This window comes from Perca flavescens, chromosome 23 (genome assembly GCF_004354835.1).
Source record: "Perca flavescens isolate YP-PL-M2 chromosome 23, PFLA_1.0, whole genome shotgun sequence".
Taxonomy (NCBI): domain Eukaryota; kingdom Metazoa; phylum Chordata; class Actinopteri; order Perciformes; family Percidae; genus Perca; species Perca flavescens.
In genome coordinates, this window is record NC_041353.1 from 19,410,818 (window position 1) to 19,433,069 (window position 22,252).

At 39.3% G+C, this 22,252-nt stretch overlaps 1 protein-coding gene across 1 annotated transcript in view; it reads left to right on the forward strand.

Moving 5' to 3' along the window:
- Positions 1-22,252, forward strand: part of plxnc1 (plexin C1) — a 66,891-nt gene that overhangs the window by 13,696 nt on the left and 30,943 nt on the right. Inside the window, exons 12-33 of the mRNA XM_028571330.1 lie at positions 1,112-1,529; positions 1,793-2,083; positions 2,912-3,034; positions 6,058-6,192; positions 6,786-6,886; positions 6,961-7,066; positions 7,164-7,326; positions 7,488-7,590; positions 9,508-9,583; positions 10,067-10,108; positions 10,241-10,374; positions 11,659-11,838; positions 13,681-13,789; positions 14,360-14,530; positions 14,614-14,781; positions 14,927-15,026; positions 15,181-15,282; positions 16,946-17,049; positions 17,165-17,206; positions 17,298-17,422; positions 18,291-18,489; positions 19,547-19,693. Of these exons, the coding sequence (XP_028427131.1) occupies positions 1,112-1,529; positions 1,793-2,083; positions 2,912-3,034; positions 6,058-6,192; positions 6,786-6,886; positions 6,961-7,066; positions 7,164-7,326; positions 7,488-7,590; positions 9,508-9,583; positions 10,067-10,108; positions 10,241-10,374; positions 11,659-11,838; positions 13,681-13,789; positions 14,360-14,530; positions 14,614-14,781; positions 14,927-15,026; positions 15,181-15,282; positions 16,946-17,049; positions 17,165-17,206; positions 17,298-17,422; positions 18,291-18,489; positions 19,547-19,693 (3,139 nt within the window). The remainder of the gene's footprint in view (positions 1-1,111; positions 1,530-1,792; positions 2,084-2,911; positions 3,035-6,057; positions 6,193-6,785; positions 6,887-6,960; positions 7,067-7,163; positions 7,327-7,487; positions 7,591-9,507; positions 9,584-10,066; positions 10,109-10,240; positions 10,375-11,658; positions 11,839-13,680; positions 13,790-14,359; positions 14,531-14,613; positions 14,782-14,926; positions 15,027-15,180; positions 15,283-16,945; positions 17,050-17,164; positions 17,207-17,297; positions 17,423-18,290; positions 18,490-19,546; positions 19,694-22,252) is intronic.

Genomic DNA, 22,252 nt, shown 5'->3' on the forward strand with positions numbered 1-22,252 from the left:
TGTGGCCAATCAGGGAGCAACTCTGGAATTAGTGACCCAGGTGGGATCGTCCCCCTATTTAGAGAGCTAGATGGTAGCCAAAAGCCTGGTTATTGCTTCAAAAAAATATTTATCATTAATATTTAGATTGTATGCTCTCGAGGCATAATCCAAACTTTTCTTACCCTTTCATATCTGGAAAATCAACGCCAACATGCTGATCTTTTCTTCCCTCACGCCACCAGCATCCTCAAGCAGCCTATAACACGAGAACACATTCAAAACGTAAGTTAAGGCTGTTGTTGGTAGACATTTTTTTCTCTCTGATATGACGGATTACTCGTTTCTTTGGTCATAGTGTGCAAAAAGCAAAGTCCATTCTTCTTGTCACATTTTTGTGATGTAGACAGTCTCATTTCTAGAGTAGTAAACATTTTGTTGTGTCCCATCTGTCTGGTCGTCACTGTCAGTGTAGTAACCAGTGAGTTCTAACAAGTAGTGTCACATCTATTTGCATTCAACTGTTAATGACATTCAACTGGAAGAAAGAACTTCCGAAAGCTGATAATTAGATGTCACCCAGAACACACTGGATATACTCTTTGCTGTACTGTAGCTTCAACATGCGGAAAGTTGCATATTTTCGTCCAAAATAGTTACCTGATGATTCTGTGTAACCGACACTCAATTATACTGTAGCCTACTGTCACTCGGCTGAAGGGGGTGTTAAATAACCTGTAGATGCTGAGAATCAAATGTGCCATGTAAATTATGGTTCAGGACCGTACTCATATATACGGATTTATAATAGCGGCCCAATCAGAACTCACTGTTGTCTGATTAAGCATTGGTGTGTTGCCTCGGCAACAAATACAGCTGTGAAACAGTAATGTTGCATAATCATATCTCAGAAATATTTGAAATTTTAGTTTTCGGTTTCGCTGCGCGCGCTCCTCCCACTTTCAGCACTTTTCTTTTCAACAGCGCGCTGCGCTTTTACGCACGAGACCAGTGACACTGTGGAGGAGAGCAGCGTGGCATGAAGACCGTCTACGTGTGAGCATTTAGCTGTCATCACTGCAAGAAGATGATCCTGCTGCCGGCTCTGTTGTTCATTCTCTGGGGAGAAGAGGCTCCGGTGCCTGGAGGAGAATGGAGGCTTCACTTTTGATGGAGACCTCCGCCACTTCGCTGTGGCCACCAACACTGTTTACATCGCTACAGCGGAGACGCTCTACCAGCTGAGCCACGACCTGACTCTGGTCCAGAGTCTGACTCAGAGAGGAATCCTGAAGGACGGGTATCAGACGGACGATGCGCAGTTTTCCCGGGTTTCTGAGACGGATGAGCGGAACGCGACTTTCAGCGTCAACATATTATTGCCTTTTGTTGAGAATAAAACTCTGATCAGCTGCGGTGTGATCGAGTGCGGTTACTGCGAGGTGCTGGACCTGAAGAACATTTCAAAGATGCAGTATATGGAGCACATCGAGGTGGGATCCCCAAGGCGCAGCAGCGCATCCATCGGCTTCCTGGTGAATGTGGTGAATGTGGGAAAACAGAGACTTACATTCTGACTGCCACACAGCAATACGAAGACAAATCCATTAAAGAGCAGCTGCTCCACGGAATCAGAAGCGGTAGAACTTCGTAATACGAATCACAAGCAATATGGAACTATATTTTCCAAAATTAGCGAGTTCTCTTCCGTTGCGATCAAACGTTATCCTACAGGTAGTGTGGAGTTTGTGGATGGATTTCAGATCAGTTTAACCATTTATCTTTTCTCTAACCTGCCCTCAAGTGACAAAAGCAACAGAGTCCGTCTCATTTGGCTCGAGGGCAAAACAAACAAAGCGCAGACTCTCAGGTCGCTGCGGGAGCGACCCTCAGCATCTCTGATGGGGGGAAAGGCAGCAGACTCCTCGCCTCCTCCGTGATCCCGGGCGGGCCGCCGGTGCTCTGGAGCGGCGTGTTCAGTGTGGACGGAGAACACACCGACACAGAGCTGCTACTGTTTGACATCAGCCCTCCTCTCACCGGAGACACTGATAAAGATCCAGACTTCTGTAGTGTCTGCAGCACTGACAGGAAAAGACCGCCGGTTGGTCGTTGTGTTTTAAATGAAATAGACTGTTGAGTGATTGGATGTTGTTTCCAACTTTTACTGTAGTTTAATCTACATCTGCCTTCTGTATCAACAGAAAGTTAGTTCACTTCATTATTCTTTGGTTTTAAAAGTTCCAGCAGTGAGAAAATATGTCACTCTATGTGGGAACAATCCGATATGATTCAGTATTTCCATTTCTGTAACTATGATGAAGACATTATACCAGGCCTACTCATAATAACAATAATAATTATAATTTATACATTACAATTTATTATTGTTATTATTGTTATTATTATTATTATTATTATTATTATCGGTTTCATATTCTAAGAGTGAAATGAATGAGCGAAGTTCTAAGAAGTTAGAAAAATAATGCAAGGAAGTCTGTCTCAATTTTTATTTTAAAATAATTTGGGACTGTAATACTTTATCACAATATTGTGAAAGTTTTCTAAATCTTTAGCATTTCCACAATGACAAAAATGTTTTCAAAGGGCAAGCATTGTTGAGGAAGGACTTTTTGGGTTTTGTTGACTGAAGCTTGACCTATTTCACAATCAAAGCAAAACTGTATTCCGTAGGTTTTGTCTTTAGAAGGTGAGAGGCCAAAATAATTAAAATGTCACTGCACAGCTTCAGTCATTGGACATGATAGGCTACAACAATAATATTGACTGGGATGTGTACCCACATAAATTGTTTTAGTTGACACTAATAAACTACTTCAAGTATCATCAATACTTCAAAGATCTACTCTTCAGAAATCCATAAATATCTGTTTGATTCAGATCTGATGATCAATGTGTTTTTGTCTCTCAGCCAGAGACTCTGAAGCCCAAGGCGGTGCTCTTCAGGCAGAAGTCCATGACCTCTGTGCTGGCAGTGAGACACAAGGCCTGGATGGTTTTCTTCATTGGGACAGGAGATGGCCAGCTCATTAAGGTGTGTATAAATAGTGATGCACATCGATTATTGAAATAATCAATACTTCAACGACACAGGTAATGGCATGAACCAATGGATTTCTATTTTGTTCTATTAACTAGTATCTATACATTAACCTTTAGTGCTCATATTATGCTTTTTGGCTTTTTCCCTTTCCTTTATTGTGTTATATATCTTTTTTGTGCATGTTATAGGTTTAAAAAGTGAAAAAGCCCAAAGTCCACCCGAAAGGGACTTACCATCTCCAACAGAAAACACTGTTCACAAACTGCTCCAAACAGCTCTATTGTAGTCCAGCCTTTACTTCAGAGACAAACGTGGTCACTTTGTAACACACATTATAATGCTGTCTAGCTGCTAGCTTGGCACTCCCTCATACTCTGCTTCTGACTGGCTAGTAGTCCTTACCTAGCTACTGCGCATGTGCGACTCCCAACAAAGATGGAACAGAAGTGCGATGCCTCACTCTGTAGCTAAAACAGGGAGCTCAACACACATGGTGAAAAGAGGAGCTGCAGCAATGTGCAGTACAACAAAAATATGGTATTTTCTGAAAATTAAACCACATAAACCTATTCTGGTACAACCTCTAAATACAATTATGAACCTGAAAATGAGCATAATATGAGCACTTTAAAGTCACGAAAACCTATTGTATATATTTCCTGAACAAACGTGTTTATTAAATGATAGAAGGAAGATGCTGTATAGGAAGGAATATGCTCAAATGCTTCCATTACAACTTAAATTGGAACCATAATGTGATTTTATTGATGTGCGTAAGTGCAGAAGGCGAGAAAATAATGTCCAATTTCTTGCAATAGTTTTGGTTAATACGACCAGCTTCCTGTCATCCTCTTTCTTTTTCTCCATCTTCTTGATATGACAGTAAATATTCTGCATTCTACATGCTCACTCACACGATTATAGTATTGAACAGAAGTCTGAGAACACTCCACAGTGACCCTCCGCCAGACACAATAGGCTCTTTCATGCTGAGTTTACTTTCACAAGTGTTCATAAACCCCTAAGTGTATTTCTCCCAGCTATGCAGCTGAGGCCTACCAGTGAAGAATGGCTTTGCTATTGACTCGCTGGCAAATGTAACGATAAGGGAAGACAGCTGATAGCTGGAGAAAAAATGATGCAGAAAGTGCAGACCACTTGCCTTTTTGTCGTTAAAGATGATATTGTGATGCTGTGTGAGTAAATAATAGATAATTAACTGGAACATACGTATAAACCTATGCAACCTATTGGTGGTGAGAATTTGCCTGGGTGGGGTCAAGTATCAGACATACCAAATAGCATTATTTGTTTATGCAATAAAATGCTCATTTCTCTTTATATAAGCATCTTGCCTAATAATTGAAGTCTCACTGTTTACAGTAGGGGGACCTAAATTAGTTTAATTTTGTTAAATTATACACAAGTATACTACTTCAACAAGAAACAAAAATTAACATAATGCCATGGTCATCATCACGCTCTGTATATTACTCTCTAACATCTGCCCATTTTCATCATGAAATCAAATCTGATGTGACAAATCATGTGGTGGGATTCCCTGTCAGGGTAGTGTTGGTGTGTACAGGGTTGGATGGAGCAGGTCAAACCACTATAACCAAACTTATTGGCAGAAAGCCACCTATTGACCCCAATAACAACATACCCCTCTCAGCCTCAACCCTTTCCTCTTAACGTCTAGTGTAAGATTCATTTCCTGTCACAGTTTACCAGAAGCAGGGCCCACATGCAGCCACTTTGAGAGGGTAAGAACCGTTAAAGGCAGTTTCACTTTAAATATCCATCAGTCAACAACTGTCAACAGTTGGGCAGTAAGAACAGGCAAACAGATCCATGGGTAGTCTGAGGCCGGAGGGTAGGCACCGAGGCAAGGTGCAAGTCAAACTCACAGATAACTGGCAACAAGCATCTACAGCAGCATGGCAATGTAGGCACACTTGGGAAACTAAAAACTAGCTGCTCTCCATATACAATGAGACTGACTGAGGAAATTAGGTCCAGCTGTGTAGACAGGTGAATGGTCAGGTGATCTCCAGAGGAGGTAAACTCACGAAGGGGGATGTGAAGCATGACGGAACCTGAAAAACTCCAGGACGTACACTGAGTGAGGCTGAAGAGGGAGACACCATGACATTTCTGCTTAAACATTTAGTTTAGTCAAGTGGCTTGACATGTATAAGATGCCTGAACCACAGACTCATCAGGAAATGCAACTCTTCCTCTACTCAGACCACACAGCCATTGATTGCAGCAGCAAATCCTTTTCTTAATATTTTGTTTGTACAGGTCTAATATACTAGTCTGTGACATGTGATACCCTTTGGTTGAATTCAATTTAGTTAGTTCCCAATTCATGAAATATCAACGTAGTGTCACACCCACATGCAGACAAACATGTACAATTGGCAAAGAACAGAGAAGGTCAGATTACAGCACACACAGAGGGATTGTGACTTTATTCTCTGCTCAGGACACCATTACTCCACTATATCTTTACATAGCAAATAGTTGTTTGCTGCTATACTAATGTTCTGAATGTCATGTAAAAATCCTTTTTAAGGCAAAAATGGTTTGGGATTTGGCTAAATCTTAATAGAAAGAGCCAAAGAATCAATTTTGCTGGCTAAATAACACTGTGAAAAACAAGAGGTAAGGCAAAACCAACTGAGCCGCTATTATAAAGCCTACCGTAAATATTCTATTATCCAGGTTACCTGGTCAGGCAAGCCAACCTTCCAAATTCAAATTAGCCATACTAGCATACAGTTGGTTAGCCTGCTGACCTTTTAACATGAATTGATTAAAAAACTATTTGTTCCCACTACCATTTTATGACCAGAGGAGTTCCCTCTCTCCAGCTTAGTTTGTTGGCTAACTTCCACGCAATACAAGTTTTTAATCCACCCATTAAACCATAACCTTTGATCTTTACCAGCACAGCAGCTTAGTCTACCAGAAACATAACTAAGCTACATTGTTGTTGTTGTTGTCAGCTTGCTGTGGACAAGAACTATCACACCACCTGTCCCAGGGTGCTCTACAGGGCCACTGATGACCGCCAAGTGTTTCCCAAAATGCTTCTGGATCAAGTGGATCTTAAACATGTGTACCTGCCACTTAGAAACCAGGTAGGTGCATTGTACATGTATCCAGTCTTGTATAAAGTACTTAGTAGTTAGAAGTTAAAGTCACCTTTTAGAATATTACTTAAGTAAAAGTCTTAAAGTCTGATCTTTGCTGTACTTTAGTATCAAAGGTAATTTTCTGATATTAAATACTTAATTAGTAGAAGTTAAAGTAAAAACTTTGATTATGAACTTTATTGTGGCTTCCTTATAGTAAAGTATAATATTCAGGGTTTCCACACCTCCTTAAACATCAAATTCAAAGTCTGACATCAACAAAGAAAAACAGAAACAGAATATTCATTGTTTGTGAGGAAGAATCTTTCACTCCAATGTACGATTTTGCTGAGGGAAATGTAGTGGAGTAAAAGTTTCCAGAAATATAAATAACAAAGTAAAGATACGTGAAAATTCTACGTAAGTACAGGAACTAAATATTTGTACTTTGTTACATTACAACAGTGCATGTATCACGTGTGAGGCCGTGATGAATGCTGGGAGCTTATGAATACTTTAAATGGTTCAGATCATTTTATTATCACAATGTCTTATGTACAAATGCTATATTTTAAAGTTGTTGCTATGTTTTGTTCTAGATGAAGCGTGTGCCTGTGTCAAACTGCAGCACATACACAAATGTGCAGGACTGTTGGTCTGCACAGGATCCGTACTGCGTCTGGTGCGGCACTAAAAAAAGGTCAGGAACAACATCTGCAGGTGACCCCTTCAAAGAATTATGAACTTGGTTAAAACATAATGTTCTCCTCCTAGTTGCACATTTGAAGATGACTGCCAAGATTCAGACTGGTTATCCATTCCTGACGATTCTCAACAGAAAATGGTTTCCTACAAAGTTGTAAAGGACGACACAGGCCAGGTGAAGATTACGTACAGGCTTTTAAGTTTATTCAGTTGTGATTGTTAGTTTTTGTTTTTTTTGCAAACACTTCTTCACACAATTCTTCCTTTCTCAGATCACACTTAACATCCAGACACATCTGAGTGTGGGCCAGAAGGCGCTGTCTAACTTTGCCTGTCAATTCTCTGCAAGTTCCATTAAGCTTTGCAGAGACGGCCTTCCTCAACAGTTCCCACAATGCACCTGCATCCTTTCTAATAGCACACTTCCTGCTGGAGGTCAGTGACATGTGATAAATACAATAATCCAGTGAATTTAAAACCTGAAGATCAATGACTTTCACTGTCACAAGAATCCTCAAATGAAGTCGAGAAATCTGTGTTGTTTAATGTATATTGGTCCAAGACATCACATATTCACTTCTTTTTTCCCTTAACAGGCCTGCATGTCACAGTTAAGATTAGAGTTGGGACGACACAATTGTCTAAAGCACTGAAGCTGTCCAACTGCTCAGACATCAGGGGACCACCAACTTCTGTCCTGTAAGTCCACTACCATTATAAAGAAATCTAAGTAGACAGATTATGTCTAACATAAATGATCAAAGATAGAGCTGAGAAACAAAAGACTTATTAATTATCAGGACCCAGTTACACAGAAAAAATAATGTAACCTTGTCTTGTTCTGGAATCTGGTTGTTCTTTATTTGTGTCATGCCAAGGTTTATCTATTGAGAATCAGTGTGAAGAAGTACAAATAAACCTTTTAGCTGTAAACTCAACCTCAGGCATTCAACTGAGATAAGACACATGCATACAACTGAAAGCTGAACACACAAACACATATTAATCCACACATGGCAGTAATCAAAAACTTTGTATATAAAGCAGAGATTTTAAACAGGGGGTCCGTGACCCCTAGGGGGTCCTCAGAGTAAGTGCAGGGGGGCCGCCCAATTATGTCTAAAATGTTTTTCAAAGTTTATTTTTTCAAAAGTTCAAATATGTCTGAAAATATACAATAATATGAATTCAACCTATTATTAGGAAAGATAATTTGGCCTTTTTGTGAAAAAAAAACATTTAATTTGTACATTGAAGATAAGCTTATTATAGGTAAAGTAGCCATATGGTAGCCATAGAGGTACGCTTAAGGATTCACTGTGCCTTCCACATGTATGTTTAACATTAAAACATGATATATACTTTATGTACAGTAGTAGGGGGTTCCTTCTCTGTCTCTCTTTCAGCTAAGGGGTCCTCGGCCTAAAAAACATTGAAGTCCCCTGATATAAAGGTTACAAAAAGAAAACAAAAAGATGTAAGAATGTAATAGAATAATCACTAAAGAAGCAGTTAATTACGGATACAACAGCCTCAAGTTTTTCAAAAATTGATAGAAAAAGACCCCATGTGTGGCGGGAGGGTTCAGTGGGTAGAGTAGGCGCACATATACTTAAGCATCGTGAAGCAGAGCCATTTCAGTGCCCATGTTATCCAATCTGTCTGTTGACACCAGCTGTGATCAGGAGTGGAACGCTCGCACCAGCCCGTGTGCTGCAGCGGGAGTTGCGTCATCTCAGTTAGGTAATCTAACACAGGAATGCCACAGTGTAGCCAGATTCTTTACAAAATAAAACACATTTCAAGATTAAACACCCAGGTTTATAGTTATTTAGGCTTTCTTGACTTCTCAGCTGTGTCTAGACAGGCGGTCGGGCACACAGAGAGACACACAGACAAACACACACACACACACACACACACACACACACACACACACACACACACACACACACACACACACACACACACACACAGGTGAGACTGGCCTGGCTGGAGGTGGTGGGGGGTTGTTGGGTGACTACCAAACACAGAGAGAGAGAGAAAGTTGTTGTGGAGAGGAGCAGGATTGCTTTGTTGAATGTAGTTGTCAGTGGTTGTGTTTCTTCACCACAAACAGTTTGAACCCCTCCCCTCAGGCAGGAGGTTGCCATCTCAAATCATCCGGACCAAACCTCAACCCATAGTTTCTTCCCTCTGCAGTCAGCCTTATTAACAAGGCCCCGGACCCTTACTGACATTGACTCTTAACCCCCCACCCCTAGTCCCCACACTTTGCCTTAATACGTCCTGGACTATACACCTGCCGATTGCCGATACTATAATTTTTGCAAATTCAGCCCTTTTTTTTTTTTTTTTTCTTATGTTAAACAGCTATTTTGTATATATTTGTTTCTGTATTTATTGTTTATTTTATATTAATGTTTATTATGTTTTATGTATGCACCAACCACTAAGGTAAATTCCTTGTAAGTGTTACTTGGCAAAAAAACCTTTTCTGATTCTGATGAGGTAGCATATACAGTATTCCTATCTTGTGGTCTTTGTGTTAAGTCATTATGATTTATATTTGAGTGTTAACAGTAATAATAGGTTCTAACATTTGTTTTCTTGCAGGTGTCGGCAGTGTATCGGTGCCGGATGTAGCTGGAGCGAAAAAGGCTGTTCCTGGGCAAATGAAGGAGTGGGGAATGTAATTATATTTTTAATTAATTATGATTCCAATCTGATATTAGTACAAAGGGGAAACAAACTACTAGCTTCCATCAAAAGTTAGTTATTGTCTCGTTAGCTAATGTTAGCAAGCTAGTCACCAACTAACTCACCACATTGCTGTCTGCTCAAAGTTGTTCAGAGTTTAGACACTTTGCAAAGATGTCACCTTCACTACGAGGACAGGGGGAGACACATCTATTGCTGATCAGTAATTAGTTAAGCTAACTGCTTGTTAAACCAAAATGTCACATTTGCTATTTCTGAACGTCCAACACATACGACTTATAGTATTGTATTATAGTTGTTGGAATATACCCAAAGCAAGCTGATTTCTTACTTATTATTTTCAGCTTTTTTTTAGCTAAGCTAACGTTAGCTGAAACAGGTCCTGAATCAACTCTTAATAGAACCTTCAAAGTGAATGTCATGCTTCATTTCTTCTCCTAACTTCCTCTTGCAGGACAGTGTTTGCCGAAAGATGGAGTCAGGGATGAAGTTTTCTGTGAGTCTAATCCTTAATTCTCAAACACATTTTCCCTCTGATTCTCATCTTAGTCACATTCAGTAGAGATTAAAACATCATTCGAAGATAATGCATTCAAACTGGATATCTTTGTGTGTGTTTTACTGTCAGAATCCCGAGATCTCCTCCATCACTCCCAGTGTGGTGTCTTTCTACGGCAGAAACCATGCAGTGTTGTCGGGTTCTAACCTCAGTGATGTGATCAGAGTGAGGATCCAAGCGGACATGGACTGCAATCCACAAGAGTAAGACTAAGATTATGCTCGCACTATGAATTATGTTTTAAAGATAGCAATTATAAAAGGGAAAAGTCATCAATATTACAAATTGATATATTCATCAAATTGACAGTTTTGACAGTTGACTTGATACTTATCAATGACTGTCTAGTCCACTGATTCTCAACCTGTGGTACCAGCACCACTGGTGGTACGTGAGCTCCCTGTAGTGGTACGTGGATGGAATCTCTGATATATAAAAAAATATATATATATATATATATATATATATATATATATATATACTGGGTAGAGCACATATACTTAGAGGTTTATGCCTTGACGCACAGGTCCAGGGTTTGAATCCGACACAGTGATGATTTCCTGCATGTCTTCCCCCCTCTCTCTACCCTTTATCTCCTAGCTGTCCTGTCAAATTAAAGGTGGAAAAACCCCAAAAATAATCTTTAAAAACATTATACTGTAGAAATACTACAACATTTCTAATAATAATACTTAAACCATGATCAGTCCAAAGTAATTTGAAATAAGGGTTTCCTTGCGTTGAAATATTTTTGTTTTGAGATCAGCCTGCTACGTAGTCACGACTGCGCATACATTCATAAATAGTTACGAGCTGCAGGGACGGAGGAAGTACAGTGTGTCTGTGGCTGTCGACAATAAATAATGTTCTTATGAACCAACCAGTTTCCTCGTGAACTGTCTATAGCTAAATAGGGTAGGCCTATGTTACTCTATTTTAACGTGGGCCATAATGGTGGTACTGGAGAGTGAATATGATACGTGGTGTAACAAGTTTTAGAAAATCTAGCCAATACTTCACAGCTCTTTCAGAAATTGGATTTTTTTTATTCTTAAAGTGTAAACCGACACCCTTTGCTTGTCAGCTCAGACAGACATTTTGGTTTTCTTAGCATCAACTTGCAAGTAAAGCTGAGTGTGTTTCTGCTTTAGGGATTGAGGAATTAAAACTAATTCAGAATATTTTTAATAATGTTTGAATGATTTGACTTCATAGGCTTGCTTTAGAGTTGTTTCTAATTTTTAAGCACAAATGTTTTGCTGTTTGCTATGTAAAAGGCATTCTCCATTTTCTTTTTTTTTTTTTTTAGTGTTAATGTTTTTTAATGGCAGTTAGCATTGTGTTAAACATATAAAACTTATTTCACAAAGTTTAAACTGATGTTAATTTTTGTTGAGGCAGATTTTTTTCAATTAATTTCAGTTATTGTAACTATGTTACTACTTATTGTAACTCTCTCTGTCTGTCTGTCTGTGTGCTCTGATCAGATCTCCTGTGTGGAACAACACTGGTGTGAAACTGACGTTCCACATTCCCAGTGCCGATAATAAAGGCGTGGTCAAAGTATGTGTTCTCCTCCCAGATGGTAGTTGCCATGGCAATGCTACAATCACCTATCGGTCGTCCCCATCCTGCACCCACATTGTACCAAGCAGCACCTGGATCAGGTATGACCAGGGACGGACTAGGACCAAAAATTGGCCCTGGCATTTTGGCCCAGACCGGCCCACCACATTAGATCACAAATACCACATATGTATACCAACTCCTACTCCTTAAAAGAACTAAAGCAATGTAATGAGTAAGCAAGAATCAGTGAGAGTTGACACATTAAATACTTAAAAAAAGTGCCATTTATTAATCTAAACAAATACAGCTGTGTAGAGTCTCAATTTCATTTCTGTATACTGTCCATGAGCACCTACCTAATAAATAAGGAACAGAACAAGAATAGGCTACTGCAAGCTGATTCACTGTATGTTGATGAATGATGATTCTAAATATAGCCTATTCTTCTGAGATATATATATATATATATATATATATATATATATATATATGTGTATGTGTGTATGTGTATGAAAGAGGATATGAGTATTGCTTTGCATTAATTTTGCCTTTTGGCAATGTTTTTAACAAGAACTATTTATTGTGAAAACTTCTTTCTCAGATTTTACTAAAGTGCTGAGTGGAGGAGGGAAAAAATATTACAACTATTAGCCCAAGAGTGATGAGTTTTTTTGGAGATTGACCAAAAAAAGCTTCTTTCAGCAGGACACTCTGACAATGAATTTGAAGTGGCACATGCAGCATGCTGCATCAATAAATCTCAACCTAATCATTATTGAAACAGTAGAATAATGATTATGAACAAACACATGAACTTCAGCCCCTTTCAATAGTGAGGCATTATAAAGCCCACATGGGTTGATAGGAAATGTGGTTTTAAAAGATAAACGCAATGGTCTACATCATGGTTATAAAGTTATTAGAACTTAGTTAAAATTCTTACTTGATGCTTTGGCATTACGAATGCTAAACAGCACTGTCAACACTAAAAGACACCCAGAAAGGGCCGTGAAAACGTAGGTAGGCTATTATGGGATGTGTCCCCAGTGCTTTGTCACTAATTTCAATAGAATTGACTGAGTCTTATTCTAGGAAACAGTGTCGGTAAGTGAGTAAACAGTTGCAAGTTGGGGGGCATCTCATGCAGAAAGACAGACACTTCCCCAAACCAATGTCTTTAACCATAAGATCACTTCCCTTTTAGTTGCGGCAACCGAAGATGTCACTTCTGCCTTTGTTCTAAAATGTCTGTAACACTGTTGCTTGTTAACATGCAAAAACAATTTATGTACATGTGGCTGGAAGATGCACATACAAAAATTAAATAATCCCAGGCATTAATTTGTCACCATTATGTTAACATAAAGAGGCAAAAAGTTTTGACTTAAGAACAACGGAGCTTGTACCTCAATGTCATCATTTCACCACGCACCATTGCACAGAAGCTCAGCCCTTCCTCAAAGTGATTTCCAGTATGGTAAGTGGTTTGTCACTTACAACCACCAGTAAGCCTACAGATTTCTATTGTGCTCTCTTCATTGTTCTGGTGGCTGTGATGCAAATTCTTGAAGGAACTAGGGTGCTAGTCAGCAGTCTGTATTGGTTTGTCTTTGAGTTGGTCGAACACTTTGGCCCAATTGAGTGATGATCCTAATGTATTTTAGCACATCCCAACCTTTTCTTATGTTCTTTTACATTTTCATCATGTTTTAGTCCAATCATATTGTAAGTTGTAGTGAACACTGAAGCTTACAGGGACCACAATGAGAGATTTAAACTTAAATTCTCATATGTAGGTAGCCCTATATAAACGTGGTAGTCACATATGTGTTTTACCATCATGTCAGGCTGTCATGGTAAACAAAACCAAAACTTTCTTTGGTATTTAATCTGTATTAAATTAGTCATTTTCTGATTGGCTGCTGCTCTGTGTCCTGTAGTGGGAAGAGGAATATCACACTCACGGGATCCCACCTGGAGTTTGTGGAAGGGGTCACGCACAGCCACGCCCCGCAGGAAGTTAGACTTCCCAGAGACAGGACTAATCAGGTTGGTGTGTAGACGAAACAAGTCCTATTGTATATTTGTCTTACATTAATTATGTCGCATCATATCATGCTGCATTACAGTACATTGTCACGTTACATGACAACATGCCAAATTATAGTATTGTCACATGTCACATCACATGTACTCTTCTAGCATTATGCCATGTAACACTACATTAAGTTTAATATAATACATAACATTGTAGTCACAAGCTTCAATACACATGCAAAAACTTGCAGAGTGAATTAAGTCATATACAGTATAATGCGCTCTTGTTACATAATACATGTCACGTCATGCTATGACATTCTTTTTGTTATGCTGCAGTATGTTACGTCATCATAATATCATAATATCTTATTTGGCATCCTATTAATGTCTTATGTTGTATTAGCATATGTTGTTGTTTTACATCAAGCAGTGTCACATTGTTATATTGTATTATGCTGTGCAGTTGTCATGTCACATTACATTGCTTAGTTTACCATGTCACCATTTTCACCATGTTAAGCCATTTACAGATTATGGTATATTATATATAACACATAATGTTTTTCAAACTTTCTGCAGAGTCTCACCTATGACACACCTGCAGCTGAAAAAGGGATTCCTACTAGCACTGTGTTTCTGAAAGTAGCCAATGAAACCTTGGCCTGCCTACCAATGACCTACTATCCAGAGCCTGAGTTCACTAACTTCACATCCACAAGGACAGGGGACGATGTGCGCATCACCATACAGGTAATGCATATTTTTAGCACACATGGACAAATATAGGACATGAATACAGAAAAGGTCAGTGTTTGTTTCTGTTGTTATTTCAGAAAAAGGCAGACAAACTGGAGATGACCGTAGCAGATTTGAAGGTATGGGGCGTTGAGGAAGAAAAACAACACCCCTGCATCATGGAAACCAAAGAAACCAGTAATGAGACTGACTTTTTCATCTGTGAGATTAAAACGACAGCCAACGCTAACTTTCAGCAGTTAATGGTAAATCTTTCAAAAGTCCTCAGAAGTATATTTTTTTCTCTGCAATAGTTAGCAATAGTGAACATGTATTTGCGCTCTGTAAAATTCCTATATATATATATATATATATATATAATATAAAAATGTGATTATTGCTTTTTTACAGATAAAGTATGGAGACAAGACAGTGACACTGAACATTAGCTCTTCATTCAATCTGTACCTGATGCTTCTTGTCCTTCTGCTGATACCCTGCATTATTGTAGGTAAGTAAACAAAGTAGGGGATGATGAGGAATGATTTGACCCATTTTGGTCCACTAGCAGCCTCAAAAGCCGATCCAGGTCAAACCATAACAGGAAGACCATTTTCTATTTTTATTTACTAGAGTCTCTTTGTCCGCTTGGTTTTGTCTTTCAGCCTTGGTGATTGTCTACCGAAGCCAACAGAACACGCTCACTGCTAAGATGAACAAGCGTATGGAAGCCCTGGAGCTCGACATCAGGAATGACATTAGACAAGGTCAGCAACACATTTTCACAATGCATTTCAAAATGCATCTGTAGTTTAACGTTAAGGTGAGCCCATATATTGGGTATTGAGCACACATCCCCTATAGAAATGTTTAGTTTTGTCTTTCCTGGAGAACAGTGGCTGTGGGTTGCAATAGATGATTCCAATACTGACCAGTTCAAACAGTGGAAAAAAGAATACAAATTGGATAAGTATCAAAACTTCCATTGAAACTTCTCAAGCCACTCCTGCAGCATTATTTACTTCTCTTCTGTGCCTCTGTATACTGTATACTCTGTAAATGCTCACGTTTGCCAAAATAGATGTTTGTGCATGAAGCTATACAAGGCCACCACTGAGCTGCCATGCTCTTTTTAGGCAAAACTATTGTATGACTGCTTTTGTTTATACAATATTTAGAGAAAGTTGTTTTCTTTTGTTAAAAGAAATTTGTAGAATAAAGTGTTCATGTAATACTATCTGTATATCCAATCATGTAAATATGTTAATGTATTGCTGTTCTGAACTAAACATCAAGTATTGCAGCAGTACTATTATCAGAAATGATCAAACATTACTCAGCCCTAATCAACAACGTGCTAATCCCCATCCAAGCGTTACGATGGTTTTTAGCCATGCTTCCCTCATGACGACATGAGATAACTTTGGTGATCTCTTAAAGAGAAACTCTGATCTTGGGGAGTACTGCTTACCTTGCACGGCAGCTGGATTCGCGTGATATAACTAACGTGGGAATCGCGGGATCATATATCACACAAAAACCCATCTTGTCAGGCATTAGGTAACGCGTTTGTGTCTGACATACCAGCTAACCAAACGAATCAGAGTCCGGTGATGAGCAGCTGGCAGCTACAGGCGCGGTTTAGGCGTATAACAGCCGCGCATGTTCGTTCAAAACAAATTGCGGACGTGATAGATGGTTCATTCATTCAATCTCCGGCCAGGTATTTTTTGTGCCTGCTCTTTTCCAAACGGTTTCCAGTGAGGGCTTCTCTGATTGTTCTATGTAACAAACCATCTTGTGCATCAGGTTAGAGTACTGCTGCATGTGATGAAAAAAGTTGTACAAAGCATGTGTGGCTCCAGAGAGAGCTGTGCAAAGGTTCATGCAACTCAAGTTGCATGTACCACTTCACAGAGCTGGTAGCACAATTACGAATTTTGGAAACCGTATCTGATCATACTTCATAATTAGCTCAACCTTATCAGACACTAGCTTCTGTGTTTAACCACTTTACAGTCTACAGTTAAACATACACACACATGCAGTTCCTTTTTTGTGGCGTTAAATTCCCTGAACTTGTTCCTTATTTGGAAGATGTTAAAAAAACAAATGTTGTACACACACATGCTCATGCAAAGCCTTGTAGCAATCAGCTTTGGGCCTGCAGAGGTGTAAAAACAATAAGTGAGTTGCAGCACCAGTGCAGACTGTCCCCCATTTTTACTTTGTCTTTTTATTTGTGACCTGCAAATGGATGCTTGCTTCACAAGTTTACTGTTTTACCTGTCACTTCTGGAAATATGTATAATCTGCTTTGTCCTTTGTAGCTTACTGTTTTTCTGTACAAAGTGTTTCCTCCAGCCATGCCAGATCCAGACACAAACAGGTTTATAGTCCATGAAAGCAGCCTCACTTAACTGTCCACAGGTTTTGTGGATCTGCAGACAGAGAATGCTGACCTGATGGAAAATGTTGGAGCGATTCCTTTCCTGGACTACAAGCATTTTGCCTCCAGAATCTTTTTTCCTGAGGTACAGTGGAGCTGGATAGAAATAATGCAAACTGATGCTGTCAATTATGAAATATCACATATAATGCATTATCACTCCCAGATTTACAAAGCCATTTTTTTTAATTGTTTTTCAGAGTGAATCTTTGATGACATCGTTTATCAAAGACATCGGTCAGGTAAGGTTTGATACCAGCTGTTGTCGGTACCACTCTGTCAGCGATGTATAACTCGGTCAGTGATGTATTGTTGTATCTGACCTGAAATCAGGATGTGGTGAAGGTTCAGCTTGACGAATGTTGCCAGGGCTTGTCCAGGCTGATCCAGGACCAGCGCTTCCTCACATCTATGGTGCACGCTCTGGAGGAGCAGAAGAGCTTCACCATCAAAGACAAGTCAGTTTGTAATGTTTCACTGTGCCTGACTGTCTCTTGAACACAGTATTATACAACCAATGTATTAAGCGTAGTAAAATAAGTCTATTCTATTCTCTGTCTTACAGGCTTTCTGCTTGTCAACCCGTACTCTCTTCTCATCTGCTGCACTTACTTCATTTTTGTCTGTTCGTTTCCCCTTTAATATTTCAGTTTTCGATTCTGCTCTTCTATTGTGGTTCCATTCTTGCCTATTGTGGTCTCTTTCAGTGTATCCTATTTTCGTCCCCTTCACTTTCATCATTGGTTGTTTTTTTGTGACTCTACTTGTTTTGTTGTTAGTTGCTTACTCGTGTCAGTTAGCGCCGCAACTAATCGATTATTTTCATTATCGATTAATCTGTCTTTCGATTAATCCATTAATTGTTTAGTCTATGAAATGGTAACAGTAAAAATAGGTAATTCCCAATTTTTTAGAACCCATGTTGATGTCTTCAATTTGTGTGTTTTGTTCAATCAACTTACCAAAAACCAAAGCTTTACATTTTTGTCATGACAAATAAAAGCAGCAAATCCTCTCATTTAAGAAGCTGAAAAGAGATAGCATGTTTGCTTGAAAAATGAGTTAATTGATTGATTAATTTTGAAACTAGTTGGAGATGGATTTTCTGTCTGACTAATTGATTAATCAACAAATAGTTGAGTCTGGTAAACTGTTTTATTCTTTTCTATATGGCTCTTTGTACTTTCTCTGTCCGTCTCTTCAATTATTCCATTGCACAATATTTTTCTATTCTCTTCTTCTTCGGCATTGTATTGTGTTTGAACTCCCATCCTTTATCCTGTTCTTGCCTACTTTGTCTCCTTACCTTTATCTGCTCTCTTCCAGGTGTGCGTTGGCCTCATTACTGACCGTAGCGCTCCACAACAACTTGTCGTACCTGACGGAGGTGATGGAGGCTCTGCTGAAGGCTCTGATGCAGCAGAGCAGCAACGCTCAGCCCAAGCTGCTGCTACGACGCACTGAGTCCATCGTGGAGAAACTGCTAACCAACTGGATGTCAGTCTGCCTTTATGGCTTCCTCAGGGTCAGTTTTAGGTTTTAGTTTTTGCTGTTCTATAAAACTTCAAGGAGAAGTTCAGCTATTTTTTAACCATGCTTGCATCTTGGCTCTAGGGATGGTCAATGTTTGTTAGTCAGTTGTTCAACTTCTTTGGTCCAGTAGGCCTATTAAATATCTTAACAAATATTAGGTGGATTGCCATAAAAAATGGGTACAGACATTTGTGTTCCCCTCAGGAGGAATTTTAATACTTCAGTGATCCATGACTTTTAATGTTTCACCACCATTAGCTCAAAAATTAAAATGTCTCCCTTTTTGGTTTATAATCAAATACCTGCAAAACTAATAACATTGTCATCTGCTGTGCTCTGTGATTATTGCTAATTAGCAAATGTTAGCATGCAAGATGGTGATCAAGGTTAAAAACATACATGCTAAATATAAGCATGTTAACATTGTCATTGTGAGCATGTGTGCATGCTAACATGAGCATGCCCATTCTCACAGAGCTGCTAGCATGGCTGTAGACTCTTATTCTTGTCTTTACCTTTAACTCAACTTCTTGTTAGTCAAAATTTGGATAAAACTGTGTATGTCGACACAACACAGTGTCTGAAGTAAACCGGAACATGTTCTGAGAAACTATTACACATACAGAAATAGCAGCACGCCCAAAGTTTTGAAACCAAATGGTTTTACAATTTGTGCAATACACAAGTAATTTCGCAGGCTTTTTCTCAATTTGCATGATGAATAACCGCGACTGGATAAACCTTTTATGCTGAGCACAAGCAAGGAATTGGCTTGTTCTTCAAATATGTTGCTGTACACAGCTGAAAATATTTACTCAGCTGTTGATTTTTATTTATAAATGTTTGTCGGTACTAAATTCTGGTAGTGTCTAACATCAAATTTTGGTTAACAATCCCTGCCCCTTTTTGTTACTGGAAACCTGAATTAACCAAATTAGAAAAAACGCCACAAACTTAATTGTCTCTTTGTGGTTGACACCACAGCTCCACACACAGTTACCACATCAGCTGTGCCTCATTTGACTGACAGATTTTCTGATATTGTGCAGGAAAGCGTTGGCCAGCACCTTTTCCTGATGGTGAGCGCTCTCACGCAGCAGACAGCAAAAGGACCTGTGGATTGTGTTACAGAGAAAGCTCTGTACACACTCAGCGAGGACTGGCTGCTGTGGCAGGCTCAGGACTTCAGCTCCCTGGTATACTCACACTCACACTCACACACTCACAATCACACACTCCCACTCTCACACTCCCACTCCCACTCTCACACACACACTCCCACTCTCACACACACACACTCACACTCGCATGCACACATCTCCGGGCATTTGCACACTTGAGCGGATTACTTGGGCCAAATGAGGTCATTTTGTGTGTGGTGGTTTATTTACTTCACACTCATGGAATAAATACCAAACCATGAGTGGTACGTTTGCGTATTGCTCTATGTCAGTATGGCACAAGTTTAGTCTGTTGTGCTTTTTACGTGTGGAAGCAATCATCAACACTTCCCAATTCTTAGTTCTCTCTTTAGTTTTAAGTTTTGTACAAAACTGGACCTACTTACTGTAATTCTCTGTCTAATCACGCAATATATACACAGCACCCCCAATCTTCCAAAATACACAGTTTTATATAAAAAGTGATGCTATGATATTAAAGGTCCAATGACATGGTGCTCTTTGGATGCTTTTATATAGACCTCAGTGGTCCCCTAATACTGTATCTGAAGTCTCTTTTCCAAAATTCAGCCTTGGTGCAGAATTACAGCCACTAGAGCCAGTCCCACAATGAGCTTTCCTTAGTATGTGCCATTTCTGTGTCTGTAGCTATTGAGGAGAAGAGAGGAGAGGGAGGGGGGGCAAGGTGGAGGGTGGGGGTGTGGCCTTGACCAACTGCCACTTTGCTCGTTTGAAAGCCAGGATGTCTCTCTCTCATGGGTGGGCCAAATTCTCTGGGTGGGCAAAGCAGAGAAAGGGGAGGTAACCTTGCTCCTTATGACCTCATAAGGAGAAGATTCCAGATCGGCCCATCTGAGCTTTCATTTTCTCAAAGGCAGAGCAGGATACCCAGGGCTCGGCTTACACCTATCATCATTTCTAGCCACTGGGGGACCATAGGCAGGCTGGGGGAACGCATATTAATGTTAAAAAACCTCAAAGTGAAATTTTCATGCCATGGTACCTTTTAAAATTTCCAAATTGTGGGTCAGATTTTTTTCTCTCCCACTCAGTCCTGGACTAGTTTATGAGGGTTGTTTGCCACAAGTATTAAGACAGCTTGTCATTGCACAGCTGTTTATCTTGAACCACTTCCTCCATGTATTTTAAGGCCCTTTTGAATATGCAAAACAGTACAGCCTTATAAAGCTTGACATTGCTTTTACTGTAAGTTTTCAGGTTATTTTTAAAAAACTAATTTCCAGGATGTTGCACACCAGAGAAGTTCTGAAATAAATCCTAAAACGCTGTCATATATATATATATATATATATATATATATATATATATATACATACACACACCACTGGTCAAAAGTTTGGGGTCACTTAGAAATTTCCATTCCACTCCATTAGAGACAGAATACCGGCCGAGATCAGTTGCATTGTTTTTTTAACCAGGGCAGCAGTTTTCAGGTTACATTATGTGTATAATTGCAAAAGGATTCTCGACTGTTGTAGAAAGAAGTGGCTGATCTTTAATGCAATATCTACATTGGCCATTATCAGCAACCATTTATCCAATGTTCCAAAGGCTCATTCTGTTTACTAATCTGATATAATTTTAATGATAATGTGTCTCTCAACCACCAGCAGACACGTTACCTTCCAAAAATGGAAAAATGATTATGGTCCCTCTCCCCACTTGAATGACAGGGTAGACTTAGTGCTGCTAATGTGATAAAAATGATTCCAGGCTCCACCAGATATGCTGTCAGCCATGTCCAAGACATAAAATCAGCATTTGAGCTTTTCATGACACCATCAGTTGAAAAAGATATATACTTGAGATGACAAATTTCGAGGGAAGTCGTGTGTATGTGGACAGTTGGAAAGATATGGATGTGACAGACCTGCATTCCTACATTGGGTTGCTCATTTTGGCTGGAAGGGCCATATTTCCAGCCACTGTCTCATTCAATCTTTTCTCCCGTGTCATCTGTTTTGATAACAGGGCCGACGGAAGCGTGACAAATTGGCAGCAATACAGGATGTATGGGACAAGTGGGTGCACCGCTGTGCCTTCAGACAATATATACCAACCAAACCAGCCAAATCTTTTTAATTTTGTACTGATTTTCATATGTTTCAATAGTCGTGTAATAGGTATTTTGGATGTATGGGGGGCATTTTTTTTCCAGTTTAGGCTGTCAAATTTTGTTGAGATAAATTAAATTTGGTCACCTTTAGACTTATTAAGCTAAAAAACTTTTTATCGCTTCTGTTGCAGGTTTCATAGTTTCAAGGAACACACAAGGGAAACAGAAAAACCATACCATGCAATGTAACGAGATGTTTTTTTCAATGAGGGGTGTGTTCAGGCGTGGGTTGATTAATAGCTTCAGGAGTTATTTTTTTTTTTACTGAATACTTGCTCAACCACTGCAGCTCAGTGGCATATATCCCCAAATTTGAATATTTCAAATGTCATGTGTCCCACAGATGTAGGAGCCAATAGTCCGTTTTTACAATTGTACAGTTTTAAAAGTGGTAAAACATACATGCAGTCATTGATTTTTACATAAATGGGCTGCTT